Here is a 16,270-nt window from a genome sequence, read left to right as displayed (position 1 = left end):
TTTCCACAGCGCTTGCCAAGAAAAACTTTCGTGGAAAACTACTCGTGCACGTTCGTTTTCGGCCGATCCCAGCCGATCTTTAAAACTCAAATTTTCGCAAAATTGTCATTTTCTAACGGCTTTTTGGTTATGTTTCGAGGCCCCCCCACGCTGCCGTTCCCCCTTGCGCCACCACGTTCCGTTCCGCCTAAAGTGAAAGTTCGCATGCGGCAGCCGCTTTACCGGTAGCCGGAATTTATTTAGCGTGTGCTACGCAATCTCACTAGGAAGCGAGCAGCTGACGCTTGAACACGGTTAGAAAAGCTTGCAATGCGAGACAACTTCAACTTCAGCATGTTACCGATCGTCCAAGACAACATGAACTACATACCGGGGGTTAGAAGCCTGACGAACCTCTCCTCCAACGGCTACTACGGCTACCAGCCCCCCTTGCTGGAGAAAGACAGAGAGGAGCCGCCGGCGCCCCACGCGTGCTTTATGGAAGTGCAGTTCGAGAGCGTCGCACAGAACAACTCCGGAAGCCGGAAACGCGCTTGGGACTTTTGCAACGATTTGAGGGACTTCAAAAAACGGCGCCAAAACGGTGAGTCGCTTGTTTGTTGTAATGGGTTATTTTTAGAGTTGCCGGAAAATTGCTTGTTCGATGAGGTGGGCGCGATGTAAATAGAGGTTGCGACAGCTTTGTGGGTGGCTGGAAATAGAATGAATGGGATTGTTTGACGCCCTGTATATTATCGATTGGCCCGCGTAGCAACAGAGGTGGCCTCGTTTAACGGGCTGTGGTCTGCAAATAGGGGCTTTGGGTGCTTTGTGTACAGCGTGTTCCATAAATCAAGCGACGCGTACAGTTGGCGCAAAAAGCGAGCCGTGGGCAGCTGCGCCCTCTGTCGTCAAGCGGATACAACTTTGACACCGGGTTTCCCGGCGTAGCAGTAAAGCAAAGTGTTTCGACGTCTGTAACACAAGTTTCTTCATAGATTTGTAGCCAGTTATGTCCTATTAGCATAAGAATTCAAAATTGGAATTCAAATTTATTCTTAAAAGCGAACTCTACATAGTTGAAGTGTTGAAGTTATATTTAAACATTTCAAGACTGAAAACGAGTTATTGCGCGTGTCAGACTTATTTATTGCACACCATCTACTCCGATTTATAATCTTAATTAAAAGGCTTCAGTGTAAACGACGTAGTATAACACTTAGTACCTTCATATTTCAGCAATGTATATAGAAACAGTGTCACTTTCTACTCTGGCAACTGCTCTTTGAGTGTTAATCTGTCTTTTTTTAATATTCATGAAAGATAAACATTATTACTGCAGGTGTTGCGACGGCGGGAAAGTCCATTGGCACTCCTGTCTACGACTAGTTCATCGAGCTAATATTTGTTATTGATATTTCTCCTTATCAGTGACAGTTGATGTGCATATCAAAGTTGTTGCTGCGCCCCCGCTTGCTTAGAAACACGCTGTGCAACTCTTTTTAATTCTGAAATCATTTCAGAATGTAATCCTTTCGCCTGTCAACAACTCTCAGCAAGCCCAAATAGAGACGCAAAGTTACGAAAACCAACCCATAATATCCCCGACATGCCGCGATGCATCATGGGTCATTACATATAAATCAATAGCCTAGATTAATATAATAGTCGAATTTACGTTGCACCCTCTCAACTTCGGTTTTTTTCCTCAGAAAAAATAAGTGCCAACGCGAAGAAAAAAACCGATCCGAGCGAAGACTTGTTCGAAGAACTGCTTAAAGAAACGCACGGTTGTACACTGTATCATTGGAATAGCGATGGCTTGTAAATCAATTTTTTGTGAGGAAATTGTCTCACGCCTAACCGTTTTTTGTATAAGCGACTACACATTTCTTTGTACATTTTCAGGCCACAGAAGTGAGAAACTCGGTTGACTTAGCGCTAAAAGTTTCTCCGCGTCTCTGGTTAGGAAATGCTCGTAGCTGTTAAGGCTTTTGTACGATTAGACAAGTTTGTATTTTTGTATATGTTCGTGAGTAATAAAGTTTGAGTCAGTTTTGATTGTTTATTTTCTTAAGTAAAATAAGTGAGTATGTGACAACTGAATAAATTAGAACTGGTCTGGGTGGTCTGAACGCGACGAAGTCGACCGATCTGGAAACACACCAGTTAACACATATCAATCACTCGGACGCAACCCACCTTTACTGGGAGTGTTAGAACGCGACTTTGTGGGCAACCGAGTCGGTACTTGATCCAAACCTTGCTTAATAAACTGCGTCTGAGACTACAACAAAAAACTCAATCGCACTACTGACACCAAAACCACTTACTTCAGCGTTATTCTGGAACTCGATCCCTCCAACATCCACCTCTTCGTTCACCGCCGAAGCCTCCATCTGCAAGTCCCAAAACCCCCCCACCGCCCCTTCCTCCTCCACGTCGTCATCCTCCACCCTCCCTTGATCCGCCTCCGCCAAATCTCCGTTCTGCACGCTCTCGACTTGCCCGTTAGTGGCGGCGCTCGGCGGCGAATCGAAAGCCCCGATCTCGCTATTTTCGCAGTTTTCCGGACACGTATCCTGTATCAACTGAATAAAAGAAAGCTCACCTTTGAGCAAGTCGTTGATGGTTTGGATCAAGTGCATCTTCACGTCTCGGACTCTTCAAACACAAAATTATTCAACGAACTCTACACCCCAAACTCACTTTTTGCCGTGATACTGCGCCAGAACCTCGTCTAGAACATTCGAGAAATGCTTCTTGAATACTGAGTCCCGAACTGTCTCCTGAAACGAATCAGAATCGAGCAGAACCTGCTTAAGAGCTAACAAAAAGGGCTGAGTCATGACGTCATCCTCATGGTCGTTTAAGTAGGGGATGATCTCTTTGATGACGGATTCCGTCTCGGATTCGTTCTCCTGAAAAAAACACACTAGAACGGGTTAGTGGAAACGCGACGAAGTACCATATGGAGGGTGTTTCTTGACGTGACTGCCGGATTTTTGAGTGACTTGGACCATACTGTCGACTGTAAGGAGAAACCGCCGTCGGTTATAACCGGATCGGTTTGCTGCGGCTCCGGAACCTAGAAAACCACATTATACCGAACTGCCGACGGTTTCGGTTAAACCGACCCGAGTTTCATACTTGTCTGTTGGTGTGGTTCGCCGAAATCAGCGAATGCGTGATTATAGTCTGGATGCTCTGCAAAATTTTCAGTCTTAACGGGTCAGAGCTGATCATCTGTAAGTCTCTAAACAGCTGTATCAAGAAGTGCGGTCGCGTCTCATTCGCCGAAATCAAAGTGACGACTTCTTTGTAGACGTGTTCGCGGAGTTCCTCGAACAGTTTCGACCTACAACTACATGCTTAGTTCTCTGTTCTCGTTTCGCGTGTTGTTTACTTTGGATGGTGTTCCTCTGACTGTTCCTCGTGCCACTCGTTCCTCCTGCTCGCGTTCTCCGAAATCCCCTCTTTAAAAATCTGCTCCTCCGATATATTCGAGTTATTCGAGCTGATCTCGTTGTAGGCGAAAGCATAGTCGTTTTCGTTCACATTCCGATTGCTTGCCAAGTCTATCGTTTTATTAATGTTGTGATTAACGTTCAAAACATCTGGAGGAACTGCCGAGTTGTTGCGTTCGGAGTTCCTCGTGCGCGCTCGCCTCAGAGGAGTGTTTTCTTGCGACGAGGTGTGATCGGAGTTGCTTTTGGACAACGAAACTATCGCGAAGGGGTTATTCGAGCGTTCTAAGCTCGACTGGAAGCCTTCGTTGCTCTTCGTCGAAAGGAGGTTCTGGCGGGAGTAACTGCAAGAAAAAGGGTGACATCGTTCGGAATGGAGTCCGCAGCGATCCTCACTTGATCGGTCGAGAGTCGTCCCGCGCGCGTGGAAGGGATGAAGGGAGGGGAGAAACGCTAGGAGGGAGAAGGGAAGGGGATTAAAAACAAACGAAAAACTAGATTACCTTCTAAAATTGTCCCAGTAATTGTTAGCTCTATTGCCTGGCGCGACCTGGTTATTCAGCGCCTGTCCATTCCACATCTGGCCGGACATTTGGTTAATGTTAGCATTAACAGCATGCAGCACACTGTTGTTAATGTGGTCACCACTCGTGTTATTCAAACACTGATCGAGCAATCGGGCGTTATTCTGATAGGAGGGGTCTAAATTGACGGAAGGGATGTTGTACTGGTTCAAGTTGGGCATTGAACAAGCCGCCGGAACCTGGTTAACCTTCTGGTTGGACCGTCGACTCTCCGGGTTTTGCATAGGTGACGCCAGATGGCTGTGATTCTCGTAATGCGGGTTATCCCTCTCTTGTAACTGACTCACGGCTTGCCTCAGCGCGATCAACTCGCGCTGTTGCAGCCACAACATCTGACAACACTGGTTCAACGTGTTCAGCATGAAAGCCTGCGTCTGGAGAGTGTTTGTAGCCAACCTGTAACCCTTTTTAGTGACAAAAACCCAAACTTAACCAACTAACTAACTAACTAACCATCCTTGGTAGCCCGCTGGGTCAGGTGGCGCCCACGGAGACTCCACCAGCGCGTTCATCGAATGAGGATTAGGCGACGCGAAGCGTCGCGGCTCCGAATACAAACTACTCGGAGTGAGGTTATTCCTCACGTTGACGCTCTGCGTCTGCTGTTCCAACATCGAATCGCACACGCTCCGAATGAGCTCCAGTTGCTTCTGCACCTGCGTCTTACCACTTTGCTCACTATTCGAGCGCGCCCTCTCGCGTGGCGACCGCTCAGGCGTCCGCGGCATGCTAGACAAGCGGTCAGGATCTGGAACTTGAACATAATCCGCGCTATGCATCGACCTACTCTTTTCCGCTTTAGGCGGATAGTTCAACACCGGAAGAGTAAAAGCCTGGTTGGGGTGATTCAACTCCGAGTATTCGTTCTGGTCTTCGGGACACTCCTCTTCGCTTTCGCTCGACTCGAACCTGTTATGGTCTGACATGATCGGCGCCCAACTCGGGGCCCCGTCAAAGTACGCGTTGCTCGAACAACTGAACTCGGACTTGTTGTCGGTGCCGACGTCATGATTCAAATTGGAAGTCCCAGCTTAGGGAGACTTAGTTTGGTTTGCGTTCGGAAAACGACTGACTTACCTTTGTGTTTCCCCATGATTTCTTCGAGTTCGCGCTTCTTCGCCTCGAGCTCGACTTGCAGCGCCATCTTGTTGCTGTTGCTGCGGCTTTTGGGTTTCGCGCCTCCGTAGCCGCTCTGTCTGTCGTACGTGATCGCGTTCTTGTTCACCTGCTTCGGTCTACTCTCGTTCAAGCCCGTATTGTCGTACCGGCGTGGTACGTTCTCGTGCTGGATCTGCACCGGGGTCCTCCTCTTCTCCATGTCCTTCTGGAGGAAGTTCTCGGCTTTCGTGCAGATCTCGCAAGCTTGCTCTTGTTCTTCCTGCGAGTTCGAGTTCTGCACCATCGTCTCCGTCGTTTTCACGATCTCCAACATGTCCTTCAGTTTCGATAGTTGATCCTTCATGGTGACGATGCGTCTCACTTGCATCCCTACTCGGCGTTAGTACCGGGGTACTTTTTTTGTGGAACAACTTACCAACGTCGTCCTCCTCCGCGTCTTCCATTGTTTGCAGCTGCGTAACTAACTGATCGATTTGCAATTTTTTGGTTTGCAACTCGCTGAGTTTGCTCTGGAGCTCGATGTGTTGGGCCCTCAGTTCGCTGTCTCGGTTGTCCAACATCTGCAACATCTGACTCCTGTCTTCGTTGATGTTGTGGAGACTGAGAATCTGATTTTGTAAACTGTCCACGTCTGCGATCAGTCGGTCCTGGAGGTTGGCGTTAGACCCGCGAGGTTCGTTCAGTCTTTTGGTTCTCTCTTCCAGTTCTTTGATGGCGGCGTCGAAGTCTTGGACGCTGGTTAGGTTCTTGTCGCGCTGGTTCATGCTGCTGTTTACGTCATCTGACCCAAAAATACGCAATGTATTACCATTGTTTAGATTATTAGATTTATTTTACTCTACATCAGATGGCGCCATCAAACATTAGCAAAGGCAAACACCCTTCACTCTGCTCTTATACGAGGAGTTATCCATAAATCCATAATTAACATTGTTCCGTAAACAGTAATGTGTATAAACATATATGTACAAAATACGAAAATATACTTGCCATAAAAAATATGAAGCAACGCGTTGTAACGTGATACGAAAGAATTGTATTTAAATGAATTTGACGCCTATTTTTATTTGACTATATCTGAAGACTGACAGAAACTTACCAAGGGTTTTTAAACTGGTATAATTGTTTAGTTTTACAAGATTAAAGTAAAATTTAGATTCGTGGTGTTACAAAAATATTAACACAAAATGAAAATATATATTCAAAGTAAATAACAGAACGACATAAACTTTCGGCGTTGACATTACAAATAATTACAAGACAGAAAAAAACGCATGAAGAGCTTAAGAGGCATGTTTGTAATATCGAGTTGTTAAAGGTTGCTTTGAAGACTGTTTGTTTCAATGAAAATCAGTTGCTGTTATCCGACGTTTTGGTAGATTTTGTTTCAAAAATACGAGATAACTAATTGTTTGTTGAACTAGTTTCCGTAACTTCTAAAATTTAAAAAGGACACGCCGTTCTGCTGTAATAAAATCTAGATTAAGGTCAAAATCACACTAATATTACATCTGATTTTGTTAACCACATGAATATAATTTGCATTAAAATACGTTACAGACATTGTTTGAAATGTTTATTATATTTCGAAAACAAGATAAAATAAATAAATAAATAAAATGTGCATCCGTGTCGAATTTTCACCTTAGACATCAAGATTTTTGGAAAAAAATCAACATTTTCCAATTTATAATGTTATTTAAATTTTAAAAAGTAGCATAGTCCTGATTTATAAATACGCTATTGGGATTTTTCGGCTTGTCGATTTCTCGATTTTTCAACTTTAAATCTCTCAATTTTTCAATATTTCAATTTTGGGTTTCTCCGATTCTTCCATTCTTCAAATTTTCTATTTCTCGATTTTTTTATTTTTCGATTTCTCAATCTTTCGATGTTTCAATGATACGATTTCTCAATTTTTGTCCCCTTTAATTTTACGGTTTTTAAATATTTCGATTTTTCAATTTTTCAAATTTTCACGTTTCTAAATTTTCAGTTTGCCGATTTCTAAAGTATTTTTTTTATTTGCCCATTTCTGGACTTCCCAAAGTTTCGATTTTTCACACCTTCAATTCTTCAATTTTTCGATTTTTTAAGATTACGATTTTTCGATTTTGCTGTTTTAGATTTTCGATTTCTCAATTTTCCAATTTTTTACTTTCTCAATTTTTTGAATATTTCTTTCAGTTATGAGATTTTTCAATATTTCAATTTTTCGACTTTTCGATTTTTGAATTGATGGTTTTTTTTTGATTTCTCGATTTTTTACTTTTTGGATTTTCAATTTATTGTAAACTTTAGATTTTTCAATTCTGCGACTGTTTAATGCTTCGATTTCTCAATTTTTCAACTTTTCGGTGTTTTAATATTTCATTTTTTAAAATTCTAGGTTTTTCGATATCTCGAGTTTTCAATTCTTCTATATTTCAATTTTTCAATTTTTCGATTTTTTTAATTTTAATTTTCGATTTTCCAGTTTTTCTTTTTTAAAATTTTTCGATTATTCAATTTTTTAATTTCTCAATTTATCGAATTCAGATGTTTCGTGGTTTTGATTGTTCAATTTCTCAATTTTTCAATTTTTAACTTTCCTTTTCGGCTTCCGACTCCTCAATTTCTCGATCCTCCAATTTTTCGATTTCTCGAAGTCTCAGTGTTTGAATTTTTCGATGTTTATATTTTTTGGATTTTTCGGTTTTTCGATTTTTTTCTTTTGAGCTTTTCAATTTCTGGATTTTCCAATTTTTCGATGTCCCGATTTTTCAATTTTTCAAACTGAATTGGATTTCTCGATTCTTCCATTTTGCGATATTTTAATTATTTCATGTTTTAAATTTTAGATTTTTCGATTTCTCGATTTTTGACTTTTCAGTTCTTCAGTATTTAAATTTTTCAATTTTTCAAATTTTTGCGTTAAATTTTCAATTTTCTGATTTCTCAATTATTCTATTTTTGATTTTCCCACTTCTCAAAGTTTCGATTTTTCAGTTCTTCAATTCTTCGATTTTTCGACTTCGCTTTATTGGTTTTTAGATTTCTCAATTTTTGGATATTTCTTTCAGTTTTGATATTTTTCAATACTTCGATTCTTTGATTTTTCGACTTCTAGATTTTTCTATTTTTTATTTTTGGATTTTCAGTTTTTCGTTTTTTATACTTTGGATTTTTCAATTTTCCGATTGTTTTATATTTCAATTTCCCAATTTTTCAACTTTTCCATATTTTAATTTTTAAATTTCTAGATTTTTCGGTTTCTCGAGTTTCCACTTCTATATTTTAATTCTTCAAATTTCCGAATTTTTAAATTTTTTGAGATCTCAATTTATTGAGATTCGGATGTTTCGATGTTCTGATTATTCAATCTCTCGCTTTATCAATTTCTCCATATTTAAGTTTTCGATTTTTCGATTTTGGCCTATTTCGGTTTCTCAATTTTTCGATTTTTCGACTTCTCGATTGTTCGACTCCTCGATTTTTTTGTCTTTTGATTTTTCGATTTCTCGATGTCTTCCATTTTACAATTCCTTTATTTATTAAGCATTTCTTTCGATTTTATAATTTTAAAATTGAAAAATCTAAACATTGAATAATCAAAAGTTGAAAACTCGTGAAATTCTTTCAGAGCTAATAAAAATGAATGATGAAAACGGAATAAGGGTGGGTGGGAGGGGCACCTTTTTACTTTGTCTACTCTTATTATTATTCAGTCTTATCTTGGCAAGTGCTAGCCCCGCCCACCCACCCCTATTTTCTTAGAGGGTATGTGATTTGCCAAAATTAGTTTTATCTTAGCATGTACTAGGCCCGCCCACCCACCCTCTCTTTTCTTAGAGGGTATGTGATTTGCCAAAATTAGTTTTATCTTAGCATGTAAAAACTGAAAAATTGAAAACTCCAGAAATCCAAAAATCGAAACGCCGACGAATCGGCAAATCGAAAGACCGAAGAATCAAAAAGTCCAGAAATCTTAAATTCGAATAATTGAAAAATCGAAACATCAAAAGGTCAAAAATTTGAAAAATTAAAAAACTGATAATCGACAAAATAGAAAAATCGAAAAATCGGAAAATACGGAAATTGTAAAATTGAAAAATCGATCAATTGAATTGAGTATTCGAAAAATCGAAGCATCTAAAAATGTAAAAATTGAAAATTCGAAAAATTGAAAAATCAAAAGTTGAGACATTCAAAATCGAGAAGTAGAAAAATCGAAAAATTAAAAGATCATACATAATCATAGAATTTTATTGAAAACTCGAAAAATCTAATTATGAAAAAATTAAAAAAAAAATCAAAATTCCACACATTGAAAGATTGTAAATTTTAAAAATCCAAAAAATCGGAAGATCTAAAAATTCGGGAACAAACGGTTGATAACTCAAAATACCACATAATCGAAAAGTCGGAAAATCTAAATATAAGAAAATGAAAAATACGAAAAATCGACAAAAAATAAAAAATCGAAAAACCGAGAAATGGAAAAATGAAAAAAACGAAAAACTGAGAATCAGCAAAATGGAGAAATCGAATGATCGAAAAATCTGAATACTCGACAATCGAACAACCGAAAAAACAAAAAGCTGAAAATTCCAAGTCGAAAAGTCAAAAAAACGAAAATTCGAAAAATGAGTAAACAGAAAAATCGAAAAACTGAAAAATAGGGAAATCAAAAAATCGAGAAATTGAAAACTGAGTAATCGAGGAATCGAGAAATCAAAAAATTGGAAAATCGAAAAACAAAAAAACCAAAAAATCGAAAAATCAAATGTTCGAGGAAACGGCACACTGGGAATTAAAATTGAGAAACCGAGAAATCAAAAGTTGAGAAATTCAAAATCGAGAAGTAGAAAAATCGAAAAATTAAGAGATTGAAAAATCGAAAAATAAATCGGGAAATGAAATGACTGAAAAATCGCAAAACGGAAAAATTATAAGCCCAAGATTTGAAATATGTAACTGAAAAATGAAAAATTGAAAAATGTAAGAAAACTCAAAAAATTGAAAAATAGAAAATTTTTGGATATTTCTTTCAGTTTTGATATTTTTCAATACTTCGATCCTTTGATTTTTCGACTTCTAGATTTTTCTATTTTTTATTTTTGGATTTTCAGTTTTTCGTTTTTTATACTTTAGATTTTTCAATTTTCCGATTGTTTTATATTTCAATTTCCCAATTTTTCAACTTTTCCATATTTTAATTTTTAAATTTCTAGATTTTTCGGTTTCTCGAGTTTCCACTTCTATATTTTAATTCTTCAAATTTCCGAATTTTTAAATTTTTTGAGATCTCAATTTATTGAGATTCGGATGTTTCGATGTTTTGATTATTCAATCTCTCGCTTTATCAATTTCTCCATATTTCAGTTTTCGATTTTTCGATTTTGGCCTATTTCGGTTTCTCAATTTTTCGATTTTTCGACTTCTCGATTGTTCGACTCCTCGATTTTTTTGTCTTTTGATTTTTCGATTTCTCGATGTCTCAATTTTTGAATTTTACAATGTTTCGATTTTTCGATTTGTTGGTTTTTCGATTTTTTGCTCCTCGGTTTCTCGATTTTTCGATGTTTCGATTTTTGATTTATCCGATATTTCAATTTTCCAATTTTTTAAATTTTCGACTTCTCGATTCGTTGATTTTTCAGTTTTTCGATTTTTAAATTTTAGATTTTCGAATTTTTTATGTTTGGATTTCTCCATTTTTCAGTTTTAGGATATTTTAACTTTTCAATGTTTTAAATATTAGATTTTTCGATTTTTCAGTTCTTCTTAATATTTTTTAATTTTTCAAATTTGGCGTTTCTGAATTTCTAGTTTTCGGATTTCTCAATTAATCTATTTTTTTATATTCCCATTTCTCCACTTCCTAAAGTTTCGATTTTTCAATTTTTCAATTTTTTAAGTTTGCGATTTTTCGACTCTGCTTTTTACTTCCCGAGCGTAAGCAAAGGAAGTATTGTAATCGAGTCCGTCGGTCGACTCTCTACTTTTACGTTTTCTCGATCTTTCATGACCCCTAGAAGACGAAGAAATAGGTCTCCCATTTCCGTCTGTCTGTCCGTCTGTCCGTCTGTCCGTCTGTCCGTCTGTCCGTCTGTCCGTCCGTCTGTCCGTCTGTCCGTCTGTTGTCACGGATTTTTATTAGACAGATAATCTCCGAAAGTACTCGACCGATTGTTGTGAAATTTTGTACTTATATTAAGAATATCATGTAGATGGTAAAACGCTAACCAAAATTTGTCGAATCATCCCCACCACTAAAGCGATGACGTCACTTCAAAATTGTACATAGTAAATGGGTTTTCAATTGTATAAAATAACATAGTCCTACACATGTAGTTTACAATTCTGAATCGACTTTTCACCCGAAACGTCCAGATTTTTGGAAAAAAAATCAAAATTATAAAACATTTTGAAATTTAATTTTTAATCTGCTAACCAGAATGCTTTGAAATGTTGCAGATGTTTTAAGGCTATAAAGAGCATCATAAATCTTTAGTCAAAAAATATTTGCTTATCCCCTCCAAAAACTTGATGACGTCAGCTCAAAAGTTTGTGGAATAAATCATATCTAAAATGTACAAAATATGATGAGTCTGTACTTGTGAACTATCACTCCATTAATATTTTTTGGATTTGCATATACAGGGTGACTCAAAAAAATTAATGAATGCGTAAATATATTTTATTGATTTCATCAGGAACTACAAAACCGAATGCTCTGAAATCTTGCAGATGTTTTAAGGTTATAAAGGGCATAATAAATGTTTAGTCAAAATATATTTGCTTATCCCCTCCAAAAACTTGATGACGTCAGCTCGAAAGTTTGCCGAATAAATCATATCTAAAATGTACAAAATATGATGAGCCTGTACTTGTCATTTATCACTCCATTCATATTTTTTGGATTTGCATATACAGAGTGACTCAAAAAAATTAATGAATGCGTAAATTTATTTTATTGATTTAATCAGGAACTACAAAACCGAATGCTTTGAAATCTTGCAGATGTTTTAAGGTTATAAAGAGCATAATAAATTTTTAGTCAAAATATATTTGGTTATCTTCTACAAAAAACTGATGACGTCAGCTCAAAAGTTTTCCGAATAAATCGTATCTAAAATGTACAAAATATGATGAGTCTGTACTTGTGATTTATCATTCCATTCATATTTTTGGATTTGCATATGCAGGGTGACTCAAAAAAATTAATGAAGGCGTGAATTTATTTTATCGATTTAATCAGGAATTACAAAACCGAATGCTTTGAAATCTTGGGAATATTTTAAAGTTATTATAACCATGGTAAACTTTTGTTCAAAATGTATTTGTTCATCCCTCCTAAAAAAATTGATGACGTCACCCTTAAATTTTGCTGAATAAATCCTATCTAAAATGCAAAAAATATGATGAGTTTGTACTTGTGATTTATCATTCCATTCATATTTTTTAGATTTTCTTAAGAGGTGGTTCAAAAAAATTAATGAAGTCAATTTATTTTATTGATTAAATTAAAGGCAACACTTATTATTAGTATTACACCCCAACCAACCCAATTTGGTAGACACAAAATTTGTTAAAGGAAAAACTCGGTTGAAACATAAGGGTAGCACGCTTATTTACATCGACTTTAACATTACAGACCTGCATTTGTTTTATGCGTTCACTTGATTCCGCGAATGTGAAATAGACATGTTTATAATCAACCAATTGTGAATTTCACCGTCAAGAATTAAAATAAAACCCAATGTTTTATATAATAAGCGGAAGTCGAAGCAATAAAACCGACGGTCGTTTTGTTTACAGTTTCTGTGTTTGGCTCTCACGTATGCTGTTACGCCTGTCATCTTAAATTAACAATGTTTATACATACACGATTTTCAGTTGCCTCTGATACGTAGGTATACGTGAGTAAATTGTTTCGTTATTTTATTGATTATTACAAATCAATATTCAAACGACCCAATTCATTTTCCCGAAAATTTGAGAATATAATAATTTTATTCTTAGTATTACACTACATCTATCCCAACTGATATACGTGTCCTTGCAAAAATGTTGATGACGTCATCGCAATTTTTTTTTAAATTCCCACTACAAAAATGTAATGAGAAAAAAAACACAATAGGCATGCAGTCGTCAAATTTCCGACAGCGAGGGAAGTACTGTCTAAACTCTTTAGACCAATTTTTTGACTTTTCTGTTTCTCAATTTTTTAATTTCCTAATTTTTGGATATTTCGTTCAATTTTGTGATTTTTCAGTTTTTCGATTTCTCAATTTTAGCTTTTCAATTTTTAAATTATTATTTTTTTTCGATTTTTTGAGTTTTCAGTTCTTCTATATTTCAATTTTTCAATTTTCGGAATTTTTAAATTTTCGATTGTCCCATTTTTTTTTCGATTTTCCAATTTTCGATGTTTCGGTTTTTGAATTAACCGACTGTTCAATTTCTCGATTTTTAAATTTTAGATTTTCCAATTTTAATTTTTTTGATTTTTTTATGTTTCGATTTCTCGATTTTACAATTTTCCCATATTTGAATTTTTCAGTGTTTTAAATTTTCGATTTCGAGGATTTACTGTGTTACAGTAGTCATCAGTCATTACTCATCAAGAACGATTATTGCTGTGCGTTAAAATGCCTTAGATACTGATAAGCACGTACATACAAGACACATTTAAGGCTGTTTTGGTATAATTTTTGCAATTTTAAATTTATTTCTTGATGTCTAAATCGTATATATTTAAATGGTGATGAATATTTTGTGATACAATCTTAGGATAAAATGCATTTTAGTTTCAAAAATAATATGTATTTAATGATTTGACTACTGTTAATAAAAAAAATACGTAAGAAGATGTTCATATTGAATTAATTTGGTGTTCATAGTTTGATGATAATCCATAGTTATTCTGGAGGCAAATAGATGACTTGTTACTTATTAATTAAAGTAGTGGTCGTTTAATTTCGTATACCTTTAAAGTGGACGAAGGGACGCATATATTACAGTAGAGTCTTCAACACGTACGTTTGCTTATTTTGTGACTGCTCCCCGTACAACGTACTGATTAATACGTCCGTTTACTACCTTATCGACATCACGTGCTTACGGACTATTTTTACCCCCTTTCGTAAGGTACCACCACTTCATAGTGAAGCGAGTGAGATGTAAAATATATATTCATTCTTTTCTACATGGGAAAGTGATTGTCCGTATAGGTTGTCCAACTATAATATAGTTAAACAATGGTATTACTTAAGTGGGTTTGCGCCCTCTCGCGGTTACAACGACAACTAACTAAACTTACATTGGGACATCATCAGTTTTTCTTGCAACTGTCGTGCGTCTTTCAACTTATTCTCAGCTTTTTGTTGCAAGCTCAAAAACGACATTTGTTGATCTCGAAGTAGCTCCATCTCACGGTTAGTGTGATCAACTTTATCGTCGAGGTCATTGCGGTGCGAGTTGGAAGTAGTGGCCTCTGAGTAATTATCGTTTCTGTCCACCTAGAAAACCGCCATTTCAGACAACCAGTTGAACGACTTTTCGAATTTAAGTAAGTAGGAAAGACGCAGTAAAGCAATTTCCGACGTTGGAAATTTCTGATTAGTCAGTCACACAATGATTCAGTAACGTCGCCTATTTTTAAGTCAAGGTGAGTCACCGAGATGACAGTTATGACAGACTCAAGAACAACCTAACCAATCACGCGCCAGCTATTTCTTCCACAGCCACTTTGATCGTGCTGTCAAAGCGAAAGCGCAGAGTGGAAGACACAACCTCAAGCGTGGGAGTTATGACAACACTGAAACACAACACACCGTCACCTGGTCACTTATGCCCCCCGCATCATCGGCCTCAATACTCTCTAAAATGTTGACTAATTTGGCCTCACTGTCCCGCAAATCACTAATCATCTGAATCAAGTTATTTCTCTCGGCGGCGTCGTCCAACTGGACACACGAAATCCCCATCAACTATCAGAGAATAAGCGACACCATCCCCGTACTCACCTGATCGTCCGTGTTCTTCATGCTCGACATGAGCGACGTCGTGATCTGTAAATACTCCCTGATCTGGGTGAGCTTGTCTTCGATTTGTTTCTTGTCCGGGTACTTGGTGATGTTGTCGCATTTTGGCACGGTCCCTGAGGAGTTGCGGCGGGACGTCGACGAACTGGTGTTCGGGGTGATGGAGCCGTTCACTACAAGCGACCAAGCACCAACTTATACTTAGTGTTAGGCTATATTTAAGACTTGAATGAAACGTAGTTAACACGCATTCAATAAAAAAAAAGTAATAGAACTGCTTTTTTTAAAGCGTTTTGGTTAAATTTTTCAAGGTCAGTTGCAAGGTGGATTCACACTCACTCCTTTATTTTGAAGTCAATGGTGTAACTATGTAGAGACTTTTTGTGCTAAATTATCAACTCTGAATGGTTGAATTTGCAGCACAAAAGCAAGTTTACACAGCCACAACTGTCAATTTTCATGCCTTACTTTAATAAATCGACCGTGAGTGAATAATGGCGCACTAACAAGTCGTACAATTAGCAGTTAGGTTGTAATTTGCTAAAGTCACACGGTGACTTACCGGTGGTGTTGTGTCTCTGTTCTTCCACGGTGGTGTTCATGGCGCAGTGCGGGGGCAAATTGCGCCTGGAATTCCTCAAGTAGTCGGAGAGATTGAGGCGGTGGAAGTCGCCCGCCTAGAAAGAACATGCCAGAAATAGGGAACAACTCGGCTATATATAAAACCTATTTTTAGAATAAGGACACGGGCGTGTGGCCGAGTTTGACGCACTTACCAAATTGTTGGTCCAGCTTCGGGGGCTGTCGCGTTCGTTCATGTACGAGCTATTGTTCCTGCACTTGACTTTGGGCACCGTTCCGGTGCTGGGGCGGTTCATTTTTCGCCGGTCTTCCGACATTGCGGCCTTTCACTGCTGGCAGGGTCCGAGACAAGGAATTACGGTCTGGTGGGGCACCGTAGCAGCATGTCGGCGTGATTGATTAAAATTAAATGCGGGCATTTATTTATTTATTTTTTGTGGATTCGCGACTTTGACAGACGACGTACGGAGAGTGACAGGTGACGGGGGGCAAGGCTGCCAATGTAAAC

The 16,270-nt window shown here is 37.7% G+C and overlaps 2 protein-coding genes across 8 annotated transcripts; one reads left to right on the top strand and one right to left on the bottom strand.

Annotated features, from left to right (window-relative positions):
- Window positions 1-206: 206 nt before the first annotated feature.
- On the top strand, window positions 207-2,040 carry LOC135140817 (uncharacterized). 3 transcript variants are annotated; one of them, XM_064071514.1, is made up of 2 exons: window positions 207-583; window positions 1,888-2,040. In XM_064071514.1, exons 1-2 carry the CDS (start codon window positions 310-312, stop codon window positions 1,911-1,913), a joined length of 300 nt encoding a protein of 99 aa, XP_063927584.1. In that variant the 5' UTR covers window positions 207-309; the 3' UTR covers window positions 1,914-2,040. The 3 variants fall into 3 exon arrangements, with proteins under 3 accessions (XP_063927584.1, XP_063927583.1, XP_063927582.1); XM_064071513.1 differs by having other exon boundaries at window positions 213-583; window positions 1,692-2,040; XM_064071512.1 differs by having other exon boundaries at window positions 217-583; window positions 1,503-2,040.
- On the bottom strand, window positions 2,031-16,235 carry LOC135140810 (pericentriolar material 1 protein). Of its 5 annotated transcripts, none has more exons than XM_064071497.1 (16): window positions 15,957-16,235; window positions 15,743-15,857; window positions 15,163-15,353; window positions 14,971-15,126; window positions 14,457-14,655; window positions 5,565-5,930; window positions 5,108-5,518; window positions 4,484-5,060; window positions 3,950-4,426; window positions 3,386-3,790; window positions 3,130-3,337; window positions 2,948-3,067; window positions 2,689-2,897; window positions 2,313-2,643; window positions 2,182-2,266; window positions 2,031-2,133 (listed from the first exon to the last, which is right to left on the bottom strand). In XM_064071497.1, the coding sequence occupies exons 1-16, from the start codon at window positions 16,077-16,079 to the stop codon at window positions 2,090-2,092; spliced, it is 4,017 nt and encodes a 1,338-aa protein (XP_063927567.1). In that variant the 5' UTR covers window positions 16,080-16,235; the 3' UTR covers window positions 2,031-2,089. The 5 variants fall into 5 exon arrangements, with proteins under 5 accessions (XP_063927567.1, XP_063927566.1, XP_063927568.1 ...); XM_064071496.1 differs by having other exon boundaries at window positions 2,689-2,900; window positions 15,957-16,234; XM_064071498.1 differs by having other exon boundaries at window positions 2,689-2,900; window positions 14,977-15,126; window positions 15,957-16,234.
- Window positions 16,236-16,270: the final 35 nt, after the last annotated feature.

The sequence above is a fragment of the Zophobas morio genome, unplaced genomic scaffold, assembly GCF_036711695.1.
Source record: "Zophobas morio isolate AGI-343-1 ecotype UQ-CSIRO unplaced genomic scaffold, CSIRO_AGI_Zmor_V1 ptg000041l, whole genome shotgun sequence".
Lineage (NCBI taxonomy): Eukaryota > Metazoa > Arthropoda > Insecta > Coleoptera > Tenebrionidae > Zophobas > Zophobas morio.
Note: the sequence above shows the minus strand (reverse complement) of the source record. Positions and strands in the feature narration are given on the sequence as shown.